Genomic DNA, 21,024 nt, shown 5'->3' with positions numbered 1-21,024 from the left:
TGAGCAAACTCTGGGAGACAGTGAAGGACGGGGAGCCTGCCATGCTACAGTCCGTTGGGTTGCAAAGACACAGATAATACGACTTATCAACAACAACAAAAACCCCCGAGTTTCAAGTGTAACCTCTTGATTTATGTCTAGTGTACAAGGCAGTCTGAACAAGGTAGCTCCAAAAGAAAAGGAGGAGCAATGCATTCCGCTCGGGGTCGGGGGTCTTTAGTTGAAATTGCTGGTCATACGTGTGGGTTATGGTTTCATATTTGAGACATGCCTAGTTTTAAATGAGAAGAGAAGGCAATGGCACCCCACTCCAGTACTCTTGCCTGGAAAATCCCATGGATGGAGGAGCCTGGTAGGCTGCAGTCCATGGAGTCGTTAAGAGTCGGACATGACTGAGTGACTTCACTTTCACTTTTCACTTTCATGCATTGGAGGAGGAAATGGCAACCCACTCCAGTGTTCTTGCCTGGAGAATCCCAGGGACGGCAGGGCCTGGTGGGCTGCCGTCTATGGGGTCGCACAGAGTCGGACACGACTGAAGCGACTTAGCAGCAGTAGCAGCAGTTTTAAATGAATCCAGCAGTAGAGTTCACGGAAAGGTAGACACGAGAGTCCATACTGATCTCAGCCCACACGTGTGCCGTGAATTTTCCTAATTTCCCCGAGTTGATGGCAGTGAGCCTAGGAGGTGAGATTCTTCTTCCTCTGGAAGAGCCTGAGTGTGTGTGTCTGTCTGTCTGGAGTTTCAGCAGCTAGTGACTGTTTCTGCCGTTGGGGCCTGAGGAGCCAGGAGCTGAGCTGAGTGTGGCAGTGCCTGGATGATGTCAGAGTTGCTCTGGAGTTTTTACTCTGAAAAATGCCCTTTGTAAATCCAGACGGGACTCTTGTACACTGAATGCACCCTGTTCTTTAAGAATCACCATTGGGACGTCCCTGAAGTGCCAGTGGCTAAGACTTTGCCTTCCAGTGCAGGGCATGTGGGTTGGATCCATGGTCTGGGAGCCAAGGGCCCACATGCCTCACGGCCAAAAAAACCAGAACATAAACAACAGAAGCAAAATACTGTGACAGATTTAATGGTGGCTCTGGTAGTAAAGAAGCCGTCTGCCAATGCAGGAGATATGAGAGACGGTGGGTTTGATCCCTGAGTTGGGAAGATCCCCTGGAGGAGGGTATGGCAACCCACTTCAGTATTCTTGCCTGGAGGATCCCATGGACAGAGGAGCCTAGTGGGCTGCAGTCCATGGGGTCGCACACAGCTGGACACCACTGAAGCAACTTAGCACATATTAACAAATACCAGTGTTTTTGTTAACCGTGGCACATCTGGGTGTGAGCCGGATTGTGTCCCCTTCTAGAATTTATATGTTGAAGCCCTACCCCCTCAGAGTACAGCTGCACTTTGAGACAGGGCCTTTAGAGAAGTTATTAAGTTAGAATGAGGGCTTTCAGATGGCCCCTAATCGAATAAGACTGGCGTCCGATATTATAAGAAGAGAGATTGGGACACAGATAGGCACAGAGGGAAGGCTTTGTGAAGACCCAGGGAGAAAACACCGCCTACAAGCCATGGAGGGAGAAATCTTGACTTCAGACTTGGCCTTGAGAGCTGCGAGAAAGCACACCTGTGTGGTTTAAATCCCCTGGTCTGTGATCCTTTGTGACGGCGGCCGAGCAGGAGGGTCAGCGCTGTTTCAATGCCATCGTGAACGCGTTAAACTGTCTTGGTTGTCAAGGTCGTTAAAAGCTTGGCAGCCCCTTAGACACTCATGGACATTTTCCTGTGCACGCTGACCTCCTTTGGGAAGCATTTCTGCTTGTTTGCGTGCACCGTTTCCTGTGAGCAAGATAAACGTCTTCTGTTGCTAGTCGTGTTGGGACTTTGCTTCAGAAGTAATGTTGCTGATACTGTAAGCCTTGGAGGGAGTGAGTTGACAGACCGGCGAAAGGCCTGGATGTCTCCTGGGGGACACGTGCAGCTTTCCTGATGCCCAGGCCTGGGTCCCGATCTGATTGTACCTGGAGTGCGTCTGATGCTAAGAACTGATGGCTTCATAAGTGAGGACTTCCGCTCTAGGGAAGGGAAGGCTTCATCATATGGACTTCCCCTGCAGCCTTCCAGGGTCGGGGTCCAGGGCTGCGAAGAGGAGGGTGGAGAGGGCTGTGGGAGCATGCAGGGTGGGGGCAGGGGACAGGCCTGGAGGGTGAGGGAGGGCTCCCCAGGAGCAGGCGGGCTCCGCAGGTGGACTGGGCATTGGCGGGCGATTTGGGGCCACTTAGTTTTCCTGGGGAGACATGCCCTGGAGTTCGGCTGGAGGCGGAAGCAGTTTCAAAGCCTGGACGGTAAGGGGGTGGGGGGTGGGGAGGCAGATTTGCTCAGCCTTTCTTACAATTTAAGAAGGAGCGGGGTGGGTCTTGACAGAAGGATGGAGGGATCTGGGGATAATCCTGACTTCTGGACTGGTGCCTTGTCCCTGGAGATGCAGATGAATGGGAGCCTGTTTTGCCCCAGGCTGCCTGGAACGTTCATTGCCCCTCCCCATGTGGAACTGGGTGAGAGGCTGTGAGTGTGTGTTGGCGCCTCTGCCTGCTTGCTCCCAAAGTCTGTTACCTCTTTACCCCCACCCCCCTCCCCAAGCAGAGCAAAGTGATGTTCTCTGACTTGCTTTCCCGAAAGCCCTCTCATCCTGTCTCCTCTCCACCCTAGCTTCCACTCCAGCCTCCCTTTGCAAGTTGGGGGACCCCAGAGTGGGGTCAGCCACACCCCCCCTCCTTGGGTGCACTGGGTGCTTTTGGAGGGGGTGGGGGCAGGGCACACCCGGAGCGAGATCCAGGGCTTTGGGGGATCAAATGGGATGAACTGTGCTGACATCTGTGAAGGGCCGCCCAGCTGAGCCTGGCCTTGGCCTTGGCCCTCTTGGGAGGAGCAACCCAGGGCTGGTCTGGCTGAGCCTGGAGGCCCTGGGCTGCAGGAGGAAGGTGGTGGGGAGCTGGCTTCTTGGGGGTCTGGGTGGAAACGCTAGAAGGGCTGGCTGGGGGTGGGCCAGCCCACCCTGCCCGCTGTGCTGGGGTTTAAAGCCTGGGGTTAAAACCTCCAGTAGGTGGGAGGGCCTTTGGTCCTGGGAATCGTCAATCAGTGTGAATTACCTTTTTATATCTTGTCTGTAAGCGAGCCAGTAAACTGAAAGAGTGTTGCGTGCATGACTTACAAAGACTGGCCACACCACTGCTCTCTGGTCTTTCTCATGAGTGACACCCCCTCTGGCCTGGCTGCAGGAGGTGGGCCAGCCCTGTCCCGCCCCACGAAGGCCTGGGGAGGGCCGTGTGAGCAGACTGCAGGCCCAGGTTCAGCCCTTGGCTTCACTGCAGCCTGTGAATGCTGGGGGGCTGTGTGCTGGTGGCTTTCCTGGACCTTCACTTCAAGTGCTAAATCTCGGGCATAAACTTTTGTAATTCCAGAGAGCAGTCTTCCTGAGAAGAAGGCCTTTGGTATGAACATTCTGCTGCCTTGCGTCACTTTAAAAAAAAATTTTTTTTTTTTTTTGCACCCAGAAATGTCCAGTGACAGCTGTTGTTTCCTGGAGATTCCTGGACACTTTGGGCACAGGGAGGCGGTGTTTGCAGAGCGGCCCTCTCTGTGGGCCCACTGCAGCCTCCCAGGCCTTCCCTGAATGGGCCATTTGAAAAGTGATGAAAACCACTCTTCTGAGAACTTTGGAAATGCCAGGTACTCAGAGCCACAGGATCCTTGCATTGACTCTAGGGGAGGTCTCATCAGTAGCCTCTCTTTAAAGAGTTCTGAATTATTTCAGGTGTTGTATTTCTTCCTGGGTGTTCTAAGCACCTGGCCCAACAACCTGCATTTCCTTCTGTTCCCCCGAGGCTCAGCGGTAAAGCATCCGCCTTGGCGGGAGACTTTCAGGAGGCTGTAGTTCACTCCCAGAGTCAGGAAGATCCCCTCGAGAAGGGAATGGCAACCCACTCCACTGTTCTTGCCTGGAGAATCTCAGGGACAGAGGAGCCTGGCAGGCTCCAGTCCAGGGGGTTGCAAAGAGTGGGACACGACTGAGCACAGAGCACGCACCGCAGCAAGGGCCCAGGGCTGGGCAGGTGGTCCCTGCTTGCAGCATCCCAGTGAACCGGCCGACCACCCCCATCCCGGGCTGGCTGGGAACTCCTGAATCTCCACCCACCCTGTTTTGCATAGTGGGCGTGACCAAGACTCAGGCCCTTGGGGTGGGCTGGGAAGGAGCATCACCTTCCCGGAAACCTCCAAGGAAAGCTTTCTCCAGGTAGTAGACTTTCTCCACTCTGAACCGCACAGTTCAGTTCAGTCGCTCAGTCGTGTCCGACTCTTTGCGACCCCATTGACTGCAGCATGCCAGGCCTCCCTGTCCATCACCAACTTCCGGAGTTTATTCAAACTCATGTCCATTGAGTCGGTGATGCCATCCAACCCTCTCATCCTCTGTCTCCCGCTTCGTCTCCCGCTTCTTCTCCCGCCTTCAATCTTTTCGAGCATCAGGGTCTTTTCCAATGAAGGACTGGAGCTTCAGCTTCAGCATCTGTTCTTCTCTCCTCCCTAAAATGAAGCTTCTGTCTAGGGGACAGGACCCCCCCACCCCCCCGTCCCACCGGCAGTCAGGCTCTGGGCAATCTCTCCTCTCCCCCACTGCCCCCGCCTCATCGCGTTAGCCTGTTTTCCACCGAGGGAGGGGCAGCTTTTCTCAGGGGGCAGCCACCCCAGATCCGCTGCAGCTGAGGCTTCTTGTGGCCAGGGGAAGAAATGACTCACCCTGTCCTCTGTGCCTTTCTAAACCGCTGGAGACTTCCTAGATACACTGGGAAGGGGCGGGGTCGGCCCTGTGTGGCCGAGTAAACCCGAGCATCCGAGAGGGGGCGGGGCCCGGCGAGTCAGCTGACCTCTGCTGGTGTTTGTGACGTAACGGGGGTCCTGCTGCTCCCCCCGCCCCAACTCAGCTGGAATCAGCCCCCTGGATCGATGACGTCAACCCCTGGGCAGCATTTCTTCAGCAGAGCGCTGATCAAGGCTGGAGTTGAAGAGAGAAAGCTGCCGGCCCTTGTCTTCTGGGGGGAGGTGGTTGTGTCCATGGCAAGTAGCAAATGTCAGGTCAGAGAAAGTGACTGATACCCTGAAGGGGTGTGCACAGGGTGTGTGTGTGTGTGTGTACCCTGAAGGGGTGTGCACAGGGTGTGTGTGTGTGTGTGTACCCTGAAGGGGTGTGCACAGGGGGTCTGTGTATGTGTGTGTGTGCGTGCATGCGTGCGTGCGCGTGCGCTCTATACGGCCTGGTCCGGACTGGCAAGTGGTTAGAGGTGTTGAGATAAAGGCTTGGATGCCGCAGCCCACACGTGTGCTCCAAGCCCGGGAACCAGGACTTCACAGCCTTCATCACACCTGACCCTCACATCTGCCCTGTGATTGTCCCCTTATGGCATCAGTGAGGCTGATGTGGACATCCGAGGTCCCGTTCCCAAAGTCACACAGAATTTGCACCCCTCAGGAGTCCAGCACCCCAGCTGCTCAGCGCTGCAGAGGGTTGGGCGGGGGGCCATCCAAGGACTGGGGCACAGGTGCCAAAGGGGCATTTGACTCTGCAGGTGATGGGAGTCTCTGGGGGTCTGGGGCAGCATTGTGCCCCAAAAGTCTGTGATTGCAGCAGAAAGGGTGGTTGCCTAAGAGTGGGCTAAGCCGGGGGCATGGTGTGCCAGGCCTGCCTGCCCAGGGCACCCAGGGAGGACAGTGAGGATGGGAGATACTTGGGGATGGAGCGGGCACTCCTCATTTGGGGGGGGATATTGGGAGAGGCTGAGGACAGACAGGAGATAGGCTCTTGTTTCTGTGCCCATTAAGCGGGTGATGATTGAGCAGTTTCATGGGCTGGCCTGGCCTGAGGCGAGGAGGCAATTGTGATGGACATGCCAACTCTGAGTGGGGGAGAGAAGGGTGTGGTCACGAGGCCGGAGAGCCAGCTGCTCTGACCACTGCCCTGCACACTTCCTGAGAGGCGTCCTCAGGGAGGCGGTCAGCTCTGATCGCTGGCATGGAGAGGCGGGTGGGGGCCCAGGGCTGCAGTGGGGGTTGCAGAACGTGGTGCCCAGCCCTGCCCGCTGTGTGATCATCCGCACTGGGCCCGGGGCCCCCGTACTTGAGCTTGAACGAGAGCCTCTTGGAGATGTGGAGGGTTGGGTGAGGGCCACGTGCTGCTGGCCCATGGACACTCTGTGAGAGGCGCATCAGTCCAGGGGCTGGCGGTTGGGGTGAGCGTGGGCTGGGGGGGCTCTCAGAGGCACCAGGGGGCTGGCAGGGTCATGGCTGGTGTAAACAGCAGGATGTCTCTCAGCCTTTGCTGGATTCAGGGGTTTGAAGGACTGGGGAGGAGAGGCTGTACTGCAATAACGACTGTGGTGGCAGTTCTAGGAGAGGACGGCCAGCCTGGAGGCTTTGGGCAGACAATGTTCGAGGCCAGGATGGTAGGATGGTGTTAGCTCAGCATGTGGCCATGTGGGAGGAGGCCCAGGAGGCCAGTGAAGGACAGGAGACCCCTGGAGGGTGAGAGGCGGGGGTGCCCTGGATGGACCGAGGACTTCCCTGGCCGCCTCCCTGTGGTGGAGTGGAAGAGGGACCCAGGCATGGTACCCAAACCCCCGCCCTGTGCCCCCCTTGTCGCCAAGCCAGCTGGTCGTGGCTTCAGTGGTTATTGGACTTTGTCATTTAGAGGCTTCTCGGGCCACCTTTGACCCACCCACTGTGGTGCCCGGAGCTGGCGGGTGGAACCTCCTTTTCCAAATTTAGAAAGCTTTGTGCTGGTCCGTCACCAGGCAGGTTCACAGTCCAGCAGCACTCCTGGGGGCCAGAAACGATCGGAGGGGGAGACGCAGTCAAGATTTTGGGCCCTGTAGATCTCCTGCCCACGGCTGATTTACTCATCATTCCTGCTTTGGTCCATCTCTCTTCATGGAAGGTTCCAGGGCGAGTGGTGATTGTTTTTAAAGGAGACACGCCTCGCACAACTTCATAACCAGGTAAAGAAGCCGAGAGCCCGCCGGAGTCTTCTGGGCCAAGACCCGCAGCCCCGTGTTCCCCCGTGCCCCTCTGCACCCCTCAGCTTTCTGCTCCAGGAACCCCCTCACCCCTGCTCTTTGCAGGCTGCGTGCCGATGACCAGGGCGTGGCGAGCAGATGCGAAGATGTGGACATTTTATTCTGTCTTATTCTGTCTTACTGTGTCAGAACTGATCCTGGTGGCCCACTTCTCTCCTGTCCCCAGAGCTCTTATGCAAATTGTTATCTACCGAGGAGGGGTGGCTGCTGTTGCCAGCCGCTGTGGGGCATTTATCCTCCCAGCCTGGGGACCAGGGAGCTGGTGACACCTTGGCTAATGAAGGCAGGAGGCTGATCACTTGTTTCCCACTGCAGATTTGGGGCAGGGGGGTGGATTTGAGCTTCAAACAGGCATCTTAAACATGCTATTTTCAGCATTCAGAGAAAAACATATCAAACCTTTAGGTCCCCGGGCACAGATGAAAGATTTCCAGATATCTCTGCAGCCAGATGCCACATGGGCTGCAGTCATGAGAACTCTTGTTCAAATAGGCTTTTTCTCCATAAAGGTGAGCTTTGTCACCGTGCTGATAATTCCCAGGGCATTATTTGTGTCCTCGACTTTTAGTTTCACAGGAGTTCTGGATTTTACGACTCTTTGGGGGTCTGTGGGTCCAAAGAGCAGCTTGGAAAACACCCAGCCGTTGTCACACACATGCTCAGGTGGCTGGCTGGTCTTTGCCAGTTCCTGGTGTTGGTTTCCACTGCAGAGGCTGTTAGGAGGGTCCCTACAGACTCTCGCCAGGGTTTTGCTTGCCGTGTCCGTAGGACCGCCCCATCGGGCAGATGTTATTATGAGGGGGTCCCTCCTGTGGGATCCTGCAGAGGAAGATGTTAGCAGGTGGGCTCAGCCCCTCTGCCCTCGCAGGCTGGGAGGGTTAGGTAATCTGTAGGAGTTGCTTGGGTTTGCTCCACACACATTCCAGGGCTCCTTTGCAGCTGTTCAAGGGACAGGTGCACCGTTGTGTGTCGCCCTTGATTAAATCCTTCTGACTCCTCGGCTGAACTGCCGCAGAGAGCTGGAGGCCGGATGGAAGAAAGGGGAGCTTCCTTGCTGGGAGCCCCACGGTGGCCGTGGGTGGGAGCCGCTGTGGTTGTCACTCCAGCGGGGGTTGGTATTTGTTTCCATAAAGTGACAGTTCATAGGCTTGGCTTTCATTCTAGCTTAAGTCTCTTTTGCCTGACACTTAGCAAGACCATGAAGATGTTTCTGACACATTGCTGTATTGGAGAGTGAGGACCTAACTCCTCCCTGACACCAGCATATTTCTGAAATCAAAAGCTGCTCATCACTGGCCTGCTTAAGTGGACTTGTGGTTTCCGCTTCACTTTAGACCTTTCCTGGGGGCTCCTGTCCCAGCTGTGTCCAGGGCCCTCTGCTCCTCTGCTGTGGCCTCAGCCAGGTGGCTTACCATGGAGTCGGCTGCTTTATCTGTGAAATGGGTCAAAGGTCCATCTAGTCAAAGCTACGGTTTTTCCAGTAGTCAGGTTTGGATGTGAGAGTTGGACTGTAAAGAAAGCTGAGCACCGAGGAACTGATGCTTTTGAGCTGTGGTGTTGGAGAAGACTCTTGAGAATCCCTTGGACTGCAAGGTGATCCAACCAGTCTATCCTAAGGGAGATCAGTCCTGGGTGTTCATTGGAAGGACTGATGCTGAAGCTGAAACTCCAGTACTTTGGCCACCTGATGTGAAGAGCTGACTCATTTGAAAAGACCCTGATGCTGGGAAAGATTGAAGGCGGGAGGAGGAGGGGATGACAGAGGATGAGATGGTTGGATGGCATCACCGACTCAATGGACATGAGTTTGAGCAAGCTCCGGGAGTTGGTGATGGACAGGGAAGCCTGGCGTGCTGCAGTCTATGGGGTCGCAAAGAGTCAGACACAACAGAGCGACTGAACTGACTGAATATCTCTTCCAGCCCTCGCTTGCTGTAATTTAAACAGTGGTTCCCATTTGCAAAGAATGGAATGATGGTCACCTGAGCTAGTTCAGGAGGGGACCGTGTGACCAGGTATCTCCCGCCCTGGATCTGTGGCCCGTCCAGTCTACACACAGTCTCTGCGGGGGCTTATGGCGGGAGTGGAGATCCCACGTGTGCTCAGGTACTCGCTCCACACCTAGGCAGTGCTGGAACGCACTCCTGGGTCCAAACCTTCAAGCATCTTGCTTAAGACATTTTCTGATTAAACACAATACCACACTGCTTTGGATTTTAAGTAATTAAGATAGGTGAAACCTCATGTTTTTCCTTTCCAGCATTTTAATCACATTCCTGATATTTATTCATTTAAACTAATCGTAAGTGATGACGTGTCTATCACAGATGGCCTCCTCTGTAACTGCTGCTGTTCTTTGTATTTTGGGAGAGATTTGCTGGAAATAATTGCTTCTCTTTCTATGGAGAGGCTGTCCAGAGCTTTTCTTGATCACATGCAGAAGCAGGCGGGACTGGCTGAATGAGTAAAATGGTAAAATGAAAAGTCAAGACCGGGAGTCCTCGTCTCCTTTCCATGTGAGTGTGCCTGGCCTGTGCCTTTGGACTTGTGGTTTCCCACCTAGGGCTTTGTGCTCCCAGGAGACGTTTTTTGCCAGTATCTGCCAACTGCAGAGGCGGGGTGTGTGTGTGTGTGTGTGTTGCTACCAGCATCTAGTGGGTAGAGGCCAGCGATGCTGCTAAATAAACATTCTACGATGCACAGGATAGGCCCCACCAAGAAGGAACCAGCTCAGGATGCTCAGAGCGCCGTGGTGGACGCACCCTTTTCTGGATGAAAGCCACATGCTGCTGCTGCTGCTGCTGCTGCTGCTGCTGCTAAGTCACTTCAGTTGTGTCCGACTCTGTGCGACCCCATAGACGGCAGCCCACCAGGCTCCCCCGTCCCTGGGATTCTCCAGGCAAGAACACTGGAGTGGGTTGCCATTTCCTTCTCCAATGCATGAAAGGGAAAAGTGAAAGTGAAGTCGCTCAGTCATGTCCAACCCTCAGCGACCCCATGGACTGCAGCCTTCCAGGCTCCTCCGTCCATGGGATTTTCCAGGCAAGAGTACTGGAGTGGGGTGCCATTGCCTTCTCCGGAAAGCCACATACCACTTTCTTTTGGAAATCTTTTCTTGAGTGTTTCAGGTAGAAATACTAATGTTCTGCCTTTATCTTACCCACCTGCTTCTTAACTCAAGTACCACTTTCCCCTGGTCCACTGACTGTCAGGGTGGCCGTTCGTCTCAAACGCGAACTCCTCTTTGAGTCAAGTGTGAGCACCCTTGCGCAAGCGTGGTGCCGACTGCCAGCATCTTGTCGATCAACAGTCATCTGGAATCTGCAGGAAGGTCCCCGGAGAAACCCTGGCTGGCGGGACACTGCGGGGGTGGCTCTCCCACCCTCCTCTGCCCTGGCCCACCCGCAGGGGCACCCAGCTCTCTGGCTTCCATGTGGCCAGAACTGCCCAAACCTCAGAGCTGAGGATGCCTGCGGACAGGCAGTGGACTGAGAAAACGCGTTCTTCTGCGGTCAAACCGGGCTTGGTGGTGATCGGTAGTGGTGACCTGGTTCCTCACTCTCAAGCCTGGAGCTTGGTTGTCTTGCCCGTTGCGGTTACGCCGTGGGGGCTTCCTGTTAAAACTGAGGGGTGTGGAGCGCAGGCCTTCGGACGTCTGTGCGTCCAGACGCGCCACGTGGTCCCGCCACTAGGATGGCAGTGACTGTACCGTGGTTGGTCCTTGAGGGAAGATGCTGCCAAGGTGCTTGGAGGCCCCCCGTGGTCTTTATCCTGCTGGATCAGAATGTCCTTGCCTCAGGGACTGAGCACGAGCTTTGTCCTTCTGTGACTCAAAGGTCTCTCCCTCGAGTCCCACTTTGACTTGCAGTTTTGAAAACGAGGGACAGCGGGGTCCCTGATGAGGTCAGTCCCGGCAGGGTGATGGCAGGGGCTGAGTATTGCAGCAGATCCTAGATCTAGATCCTGCTCTTCTCCATCGGACTTGAGTCTCTGGCCGAAAGAGATTGCTAGGGAATTGTTCAGGAAAACACGCATCTCTTTCTTTGCTTCCTGTATGTATCGGTCAGTCAGCCTGCTTCGAGAAGAGAGCCTGTCACAGGCCCCGTGACAGCGGGGAGGGGTCTTTGTCAGCTCTTGCTGGGTGAGTGTGCAGAGGCCAGGACAAGGCCAGCAGGGGGTGGGTGGTTTCTGTGGTCCACAGATGGGGCTCTGCCAAGATGCTGTAAACGTGGTGACTGGCTGGCATGTTCTGTTATTTGGAAAGGCAGCTCGTGGAGCAGATGGCTCTGCGGTCTACCAGGGGCTTCCTTTTAAACAAGGCTGATCAGCTCTAGGAAGGCTTGCGAGATAGCATTTTCACGCAAGGATGTTTCATTTGTAGGCAGCTAGAGATGGCCCGGGACTGGAATGTCACGGGAGGGTGGCCGAAGGACCTTTATCAGCTTGGGGCTGGGAGAGCGACGTCAGCTGCCAGGGGTGATGAATGGGGGGCTGGGGGCATAGATAGGGCCGGCCACCTCTCCCGGACCCCCCCTCTGCAGTCCTTCCCTCTCTGACACCGGCATCTCTGCAGTATCAGGGCTTTGCCTGCTGCTCGGTTTTGATGTGGCAGTAAGATCAACCCCAATCTCTTTTTTTTAAAAGCCCAAATGGTGATACAGATATACTCCATGGCTGGAAAAAATTCAAGAAGTAATGGCCTAGAGGGGCTGCTTTAAAAAGCAAGAGGAAGATGAAAGCGCCATGCCCACCTGAACACATATAGTGTAATTATTTTTATTTTTCAAAGGCAGGTCTGGCTGTGAGAAAGAGGATTTAGATTCTGGAGTGGCAGGTTCTGGCTGAGCCTTGGAAGAGCCCATGTATCCAGGGTGGTAGGGAGAAGCCATTCTCCCAGGTTTTCCCCTGCAGACCGTTGGGCCTCATGTGGAATCGCTATAACTGCGTGGAAAACGAGGGCTGTCAGAGAGGCTGAAAGCACTGAAGGATAGTGACCACGCCGGCTGGAGCAGAGACAGCGCACTCCTTCAGTGTCATCTAAGGTGGATCCGATGGAACCTTCTACTCTGCAGCCTGCGGCCTCCCATGGCAAAGTGCAAAACCCGGGCTGGATTTGAGACAGTCACGGAGGGACTGGGAGGACCCTGACAGTCCAGCGTTGCCTGTTGTTTAGTCCTGAAGTCGCGTCTGTCTCTGTGTGACGCCCTGGACTGGAGCCCACCAGGCCCCTCTGTCCAGTGGGATTTCCCAGGCAAGAATACTGCAGTGGGTTGCCATTTCCTTCTCTGGGGGATCTCCCTGACCCAGGGCTCGAACCCACGTCTCCTGTCTTGGCAGGTTGGATTCTTTACTGCTGAGCTACCAGGGAAGCCCAACTGCACGGTATTCAGGCTCTAAAGAAATGCTGGCCACCGCCCGCCCCCACCGTTGGGCTTTTATGAATGCCCCAGATATCGAGATGTAGTTTATATCTTAATTATGGGCCAGCTGATTTCATGTTAAAATTCATCTCAATGTTTTGAAGTTTTCATGGTGAGAACAGACCCCAGGCTAAGCTCAGGTCTTGGATCCTGGTCCTAACAGAGATCAGGTCTCTCTGCATTGCTGAGTTTTCGTTTCTCTGCTTGCAGACCTGGTGGACCTTTAGGTCTTACAGCTGTAAGATTGGAGGCTTTAGCTGTCTCTTCGGGTGCTCGTCCATTACAGTCTTTCAGCCTCCTGTCTGTGTGTCTTCCATCACTTGGCCTTGAGATCTGCAGCCTTTTTCACGGGTTTGTGAATTCTGGAGATCAGAGACCTTGCCTCCTCACTGCGGAGTGCCACAGTGGATACTCAATATATATATTTGATGAATAAATTCAACAGATGGAGCAATGAATAAATGAAGACTTACTGACAGGTTGTGAATCATCTGTATTCAATTAGTGTTAAATTTGGGCTTCCCTTGTGGCTCAGCTGATAAAGAATCCGCGTGCAATGCGGGAGACCTGGGTTCGATCCCTGGGTTAGGAAGATACCCTGGAGAAGGGAAAGGCTACCCACTCCAGTATTCTGGCCTGGAGAATTCCATGGACTGTGTAGTCCATGGGGTCTCAAAGAGTTGGACACGACTGAGCAACTTTCACTCACTCACTCAGTGTCAAATTCAGTAATAGTTGCCGTTTCTCTCTCTCATGTCCACAAAGCAGGAAGCTAACAGAATAAGTGACCCTGAAGCGTGGAAGTGGGCACGGGCAGGGTGTTCCCCGGTTCTGCCCTCAGTGATGAGCTGTGTACCCTTGCAGAAAAGCACACACCCTCTCTGAGCCTCTGCATTCCCCTGACCTGTGGGTTCTAGAAACCTCATTCTGGTAGATGACTCCTGTCCGGCTGTAGCTGTAGAGGTTGGTGGTTCATGGGTCTTATCAAAGGGGGCAAGACTGATCTGCCCGGGGTCCCCCATCTTCTCAGTGAGGATGTGTTTGAGACGCCACTCCTGAATCCTCGAGTGCCAGGGGCAGGGGGATGGAGCTTGAGTCGATGATGGTGGTGATTATGTGTCCAGGTAGAGCCTCTGAGGGTGGTCAAATGTGTTTTAAAGTACTTTTTAAAAAACTTATTTTTCAGAGTAGCTTTTGGTTCCTAGCAATATTGAACAGAAGGTGCAGAGACTTCCCATTTATCCCACCCCCATGCCTGGCGGGCTACATGTCCATGGGGTCGCCAAGAGTCTGACACGACTGGGTGACTAACACACACACACACACACACACACACACACACACTGTCCCACCATCCCACACATCAGCATCCCACCATCACACACACACACACACACACACACACACACAAACACCCCATCCCACACATCAGCATCCCACCATCACACACACACACACACACACACACTCCCACCATCACACACACACACACACTCCCACCATCCCACACATCAGCATCCCTCCATCCCACCACCAGAGCGGTTAGTTTGTCAGAACTGATGAACCAACACTGACACTTGGTCATCCCCCAAAGTCGATAGTTTACATTAGGGTTCACTCTTTTTAAAAATGTTTTAACTTTATTTTTAATTGGAGGATAATTGCTTTACAACATCGCATCGGCTTCTGCGATACACCCACATGAACCAGCCACAGGTACACGTATGTCCCCCCTCCTGGGCCGCCCCCCACCTCCGCCGTGCTGTCGTGGGCCCCCCGTGCTGTGCCGCGGCTCCTCGCTGGCTGTTTACACCTGGCCCTGCACATATGTCAGCGCCGCTCTCTCAGTCCACCCCGCCCTCTCCTTCTCCACCTGCGTCCACAATGAGTTCTCTGTGTCTCTCTTCTGCCTTGCAAATAGGTTCCTCAGTGTCATTTTTCTAGATTCCATGCATAGGCATTAATATACAAAATTTACTTTTCTCTTTCTGACTTACTCTGTGTAACAGTCTCTAGGTTCACATTTTATGGGTTTGGACAAATATATAATGATACATATCTATCATTCAGGGTACAGGGTATTTTCAAGGCCCTTAAAATCCTCTATACCATAAAGTATCTTTTAAAAAATAAACTCAACTTTTATCTCATCAAGCCCAAATATCTCATTTCACTGAGGTAAAATTCAGATTTCCTAGGTTATAACCTCCTTTGTAAGAGACCCCGATTCATCTTTATAGCATCTTCCCTGCCATAGACACAATAGGTGCCCCATAATTATTCAAGAGACTAAAGAAGGGAAATCAGCATTTGCAAACAGCTGTCTAATCCCACAGTCACACCTGGCCTGGCCTCTAGCACTTTTCCTAGAAACCACCTCTCTGCAGTCTTGGCATTTTCAGGCCTAGAGAAGGCTGTAGAAGAGCATCCAGTTTGATGAGACATTTGCTTTCTGAAAGTTTTAAACAAGCGAACTGGAGAGATCTATCTTCAGGACATCACGAAGAACTAATACGTGGATCAAGTCCCTTGAATATCGTGCTGCGTTGGATAATACGGAGAACCAGTATCCAGAGAGCCAAGAAGTAGCTGGTGGGGCAAAGATGGCAAATACTTAGTGCTTACACAGAATGCCTGCACATGCATCTGAGCTAGTTCAGTCCTCACAAGAATGCTCAGAGTTTAGGTACTGGGTTTTTTGTTTGTTCCCTTTTCCATCCCTACTTAACAGGTGTAAAAACCAAAAGCCGATCCCTGAGTTCACAGGACTGGGACAGGCCAGCCTTCTTCCCTCTCCCCTTCCTCACTGTGTTTTCTTGCCTCTGACCCCAGACAGCAAATGCCTGCCTGTCGGGAGGTTTCCCTCCACGTTGGGAAAATACTCCAAAATATTAATTAGGAGTGAAATTGCGGGTCCTTTGTTTGGAGGGCTCTGGTGTGACCCACACTCCCATCACCTGCCTGATGTTGCCTTCCTGGGCCCTTATTAGGAATGCATTATTGCTCCTTTGTAAAGTTAGGACCAGTACCTAAAATATTTGTTTTATAAAACAAGCCTCTTGAGTCAGATCTTCTTTAAAGCACCTCGATGAGGACAGGGTCTTCGTAAAAATCCTCAGTAGGTGACAGAGGGCTCATATTTTGTTTTCTTTGGCAAAACAAGCCCTCACCGCCCCCTCCCCTACTCATCTGCGCCCCGCCCCCCACCTGACCGGAGGCTCCGGTCCGCGCCGCGGCGATCCACCCCGGCGCTTGGGCCCGACCGCCGATCCGCGCGCCCACCGCCGCCGCGCTCCCGGCACTCGGCGGCCGGGCTGGGCGCGCGGCCCGCGGTCCCTGCTGGTCGGGCCCCCCCGGCCCGCCCCGCCCCGCCCCGGCGCGCATTTCCATTTTAAACCGCCTCCGCTCGCCCGCGGCCCGCGCAGCTGCCCGCGCGTCCCGAACCCAGGGAGTGGCGGAGGCTGCGGACTGTGCGGACAAGGCCGGAGTATGCGAGTGGGCACCGCGCCGTAGACAATGAAGCCGCGGGCGCCGCCGCCCGCTCCGGGCCCCGCGCGCCGCGACCGCACCTGCCGGCGAGCCCGGCCCCGCGCCTGATCGCCCGCCGGTCCCGCCAGCCCATGGCTCGGCGCCCCGGGCCCGGACCCCCGCACTCGGGCCGCGCGGCGCAGGGGCTGGCGGGCGCCTGGGGCACCGTTCCCGCAGCCTGAGCGCGCCCCCCCGCCCTCGCGGCGAGCCGGGGGGCGTGGACGCTCTCCGGGCGCGCCCGCCCTCCCCGCCTCGCCCGGCGACCGGGCCCCGACCGGCGCGGCCCGGCGGCCCGCGGCGCGCTGGATGCGGTGGAGCCCTGGCGGGCGGCCGCGGCCCGAGGCGACATGTACCTGCTGGACGGCAGCGGCGAACCCGCGTCTCCGCCCGCGGACGCGATGCCGCGCGGGCCGCCCCCTAGGAAGACCGTCTACCGCATCTCCGTGACCATGGTCAGAAAGGAGCAGCTGGGCGCGCCGGGCCCCGGTGGCCCGGACACGCGTCCGACTCGGAGGCCCCGGACCGCGCGCTCCCCGGACGCGCCCGGCCGGCTCGTGGAGGAGGCGGCGGGTGCTGAGGACCCGGAGGACCGTCGGCCGCCGCGCGCCTGGGACTTCCGCACCTTCCGCACCCGCAGCACCGGGCAGCTGGAACTCGGGCGGCTCCGGCCTTGCGCACGCGGCCCGGAGCTCGAGGACCGGACCGGCAGGCCCCGGGCCATGGAGGAGGAGGTGGAGGAGGGGTCGGGCTCGCCCGCGCCGGGCAGTCCGGACGTGGAGGGGGCCCGGGCCGCGCCCCTGCGGCGGAGCCTCAGCTTCAGGCACTGGAGCCGACCCGAGGCGCCGCGGGGTAGGGCCCTGGGCCGCGGGAGGCGCTACAGCAGCTCCGGGAGCCTGGCCTGGGCCCCTGGCGGGGAGGAGGTGGCCGACCCCGGGGCCGCTCTGGAGCCCGCGGTCTCGGGGCAGCCTGCCTCGGAGAAGCGCAACACCCTGGACGTGGGTGAGGTGCTCAGCAAGAACGACGCGCTCTCGGACCTGGAGCGCTGGGAGCGCAGCAAAAGCAAGAACCGCACGCTGGACAACAGCGACCTGCAGCGGCTGGAGCGCGCGCGGGCGGCGGCTGCGGCCGCGGGCCACGGCACGGCGTCGGAGCACCGGCTGCTGCGCTTCTTCAGCGGCATCTTCGCGCGCAAGGAAGGCGCGCCCGGCGGCGGGCCCTCTCCGCGGAGCGGCGCGTCGCGGTCGCGCGGCTACTTCAGCAGCCTGCGGCGGGCCCCTGCCGACGCGCACTCGTCCAGCGCGGAGAGCATCGACGGGTCCCCACGCAGAGGTGGGCAGCGCGGCCCGGGGAGGGGAGGGCCGGAGTGGGGTGGGGGTTTCCGCAGGCGGCCTGCCAGGTAGAACACGCCGGGGCTTGGTCGGGAGAGATCAGGGACCGACCCTCCCGGGTCACTGACGGCAGGTCGCCGTGCAAGGAGTGGACTCCGGTACTGCGGGTCTGGAAGTTCTTGACTGCCCCTGCTCCCTGCCGCGTGTGCTGGTGCCCCTCAGGGCCTGTCACTGAGGCCACTGTGAGCCTGTCTGCGGAGATATCACCTTGCCCAGCGGTGTCTTTCTCCCGCAGTTGCTGGCGCAGCCCTCTTTCTCCATAAGGTCGGGCTACACTGCGCGCGTGCCGCCTGTGATATCTGTGGGCTGCCCCAGGGACCCCAGCTTGGCTCCTGACGCCACCACGCAGGTGATGCTGCCTGGCGGGAGAGGCGGCTTCCTCCTGGTTAATTTCTTCCTCCCGCGTCCCAAGCTGGTCTCTGCAGACGCCACCGTCTGCGAATGCTGCTGTGTGGTCTCGCTCACCTATTGCCCTGCTGGTTAAGAGGGTTCACTCCAGTGGTCAGAGCTGGGTCTCTGCCCACGGTCTCCCTGCCAAGTGGTGTCATGTAGTGAGAACGCCTCCGTACCCCGACTCTGGGAATGTATGCTAGCATTCAGGCAGGAAAACCACAGCCCCACAACCTATCCTGAAATCTCAGTTCTCTGTTCCACCAGAGGGCTTGCAGAGAAGGTTCTGGAGGAAGGTGTAGTAGTCTCTTGCAAGAACCAACTGACCTCTGGTACTTGTTCGGGAGTCAGAATTATCCAGAAACAGCAAAAATCTGCGTGCCTGGGCAGCACCCTAAAGGGAAGAGGCGAGGTGCAGGGGGTGGCTGGATTGTTGCACCCTTCTTCTCACGGGGAGGGCTGTGAGCGATGTCTGAGAATATTGGCCGTGCGCATTTTCCACCACCGAGAAATCGTTAGTAATGTTCTTTCTGCTAATTATCAAACTCTGCTGCCAGTAGAGATGGAGGTGGGTGAAGCACTGTTGTGTGGATTTTTAATTAGAGGTTCTCAACTGCTAACTCACCACCCCTGGAGACAGTGTTCCTCCTTAGTGGACTTCACAGGTTAGCTGGCTGCCAAGCCCTATATTAAAACCAGCCGACACAAAGAAACCACTGCCGTCACTGAAGTTCTTTTTAAGGTAAACTGAACACAGGTGATGTCATGTTCCCTTCCGCTCTGGTTCATCCTCAGGTGACAGAAGATGTTTGGAACCAAGCAGTCGAATGTGCGGTGTGTTAAAATCTGAATTTTTTGATTAATGAGGGTACAGCAGGTCTCTGTAGTTATCTGCAGTTAACTTGTTGCACATACCTTTTGTTTTAACCTGCCCTGGAATTTTTTAGAAGGCACCTCATTTGACTCCCACCATTTTCCCATCCCTTCCCACGTGCCTTTAAAATATTAAAAACAACGCAAGTTATTGCCCTCATGGAAAGCCGAGACCCTTGGTTTGTAATAAGCTACCGCTACCATCACTTGTGTTCGGGGGAAGTTCAGCTCTGCAGGCAGCTCTTCCTCTGATAGCAGGCTTGCATCTTTGTTCTCATGGTCTTTGTAGAAAATAGTAATTAGCTGCCTGAGTTGCAGACAAGTACACCTCCTGCGTGGAGCTGGCCCACACACCACTTAGGAGGCAAGTGCTCCGTCCTGGTGGCTATGCAGGCAAGTTAGAAGCTTTGGGGTTGGGGTGTCTCCTTTCTGGTCAAATGGATCAATAGTCGGTTTGGAATAGTAAAGATGTGAAGTGTGTTGGGAATTTTTTCTCTCTCTAAGGCAGTATATAAAATATAGTAATAACTAAAATCACACTTGGTTGCTTTGTCCCTGTGGCCCTTCCTTCTCAGGGTGGAATTACTTTCATCTGACAGTAACTCTCTAGCTTTGTGAGTTGTGTGGGAAAACGAATGTTCGTGAACTAGATTAGAGGACACGCAGTCAGAACTCTAGGGCCTTATTTCACAGTTCTAGGTAATCACAGAACTACTTCCTTCACCTGTCTTTTGGCAAACAGGCTTGAAGCGTAAGTGTCCTCAGGATTTTTGTAAGGCCTGTATCTAATTCCAAGGAAAAGGTGCAGCCCCACAGCTTTTTGCTCTTCTCATTTTATCATACTTGCTTCGTGTGACGTAGGTTATGCAACATTTAGGTGCTGTTTAAATGAGCTTTTGAATTTTGGGCAGAATTCTCTCGGGTAGCGTTGCCGTGCCACGGAGCCCAGGCTCAGTCTTCCCTGTGAATGTCCGTAGCGCCTTAAACCACGGAGCCAGGCGGGTTTGCCAGACTTGGAAGATGAGGACTTCAGGAAAGTCAAGTGGTGTGTGTGGCAGAACACGGCTTGTGAGGTCGGGCAGCACCCTGTAATCAGACACTGACAAAGGGCAGCAAAGCTGGGGATGTTCACGCTTGGTGTGATAAATATGTTTGGTCACCGAGAGGCTGCTAAGAACTTGTGAGTCAAGCTTCCGTCTTCAGCCCTGTTTGGATATCAGAGTTTCAGGCAAGCTGTTGCAGACCTGTAATGCGATGTGTTTGAAGAGGAGCGTCACTAGCTTTAAATCTCAGCCACTTTGTGTCAAACTTTGACGTCCTTTCGAGTGTAAAGGACCTTAGAGCAGATTTGTCGTGGGGGGCAGGTTTTCCTTTTGTTACACACTTTCAGCTGTTAATTTTTTTTAATTTGGCTGTGCCATTTCTGACCAGGGATCAGACCCCTGCCCCCTGCATTGGAAGTGCAGAGTCCTAACCCTGGGACTGCCTAGGAAGTCCCTCAGCTGTTAAGTTTTTGAATTGACTTCTTGGAAAGGAACTTTAAAAGATTACCTAATTATTATGTAACTGGCCTCTTAGAGTTAATTTGCTTAGTCTTGAACCAGGTACCTTTGTAAGATGGTTAGAGTCTGATTTTAAGAATGCACAGAGTTTCACGCATCACATTGCTATGGATTTCTTATAACCTTACTTCAAGCCTTTAGGGTTAAAGAGTTTTGAGTTTGAGCAGGCTCCAGGAGTTGGTGATGGACAGGGAAGCCTGGCGTGCTGCAGTCCATGGGGTCCTCAAAGAGTCAGACACAACTGAGCAACTGAACTGAACTGAGGGTTAAAGATTAAAAGCTCCTACTGTCATGGGATGATTTCTCATAGTTTTTAATCCCTAATGGTTTTGTCCATTGAGGAGGCTCTTCCCCTTTCTCCCCAGTGATGTGTATCTTTCGCCTCCCAGGGTTCCAGGGCTGTTGTCCTCAGATTCCTAGCTGTTAGGAGGCCCTGGAATGTTTCAGGGGCTTCCCTGGTAGCTCAGTGGTAAAGAACCTCCCTGTCAATGTAGGAACCACAGGAGATGCGGGTTCGACACCCGGGTCCGGACGATCCCCTGGAGGAAGAAATGGCAACCCACTCAAGTATTCTTGCCTGGTGAATCCCATAGACAGAGGAGCCTGGCGGGCTACAGTCCACGGGGTTGCAAAGAATCAGAGATGACTGAGGACTGAACACCGACAGCAACGACAATGTTTCAGAGAGGCCTTCTGTCAGATCAAGGGCGGTTTCCTGTTACTTGATACGCGTGTAAC

The 21,024-nt window shown here is 55.0% G+C and overlaps 1 protein-coding gene across 12 annotated transcripts in view; it reads left to right on the top strand.

Annotated features, from left to right (window-relative positions):
* Positions 1-21,024, top strand: part of AGAP1 (ArfGAP with GTPase domain, ankyrin repeat and PH domain 1) — a 572,168-nt gene that overhangs the window by 143,240 nt on the left and 407,904 nt on the right. The window contains exon 1 of one of the 12 annotated variants that reach the window (XM_086376778.1): positions 15,882-17,402. The exons of 4 other annotated variants lie outside the window; for them this stretch is intronic. In XM_086376778.1, coding sequence (XP_086232904.1) covers positions 16,421-17,402 — 982 coding nt within the window. In that variant the 5' untranslated portion in view covers positions 15,882-16,420. Of the gene's footprint in view, positions 1-15,881; positions 17,403-21,024 lie in introns of those variants that run through there. 7 more of the 12 variants (XM_086376759.1, XM_086376709.1, XM_086376719.1 and 4 more) reach the window with 7 other exon arrangements.

Source organism: Bos grunniens, chromosome 3 (assembly GCF_055505025.1).
Source record: "Bos grunniens cultivar Pamir isolate PY7600 chromosome 3, Bosgru_T2T1.0, whole genome shotgun sequence".
Classification (NCBI taxonomy): domain Eukaryota; kingdom Metazoa; phylum Chordata; class Mammalia; order Artiodactyla; family Bovidae; genus Bos; species Bos grunniens.
Note: the sequence above shows the minus strand (reverse complement) of the source record. Positions and strands in the feature narration are given on the sequence as shown.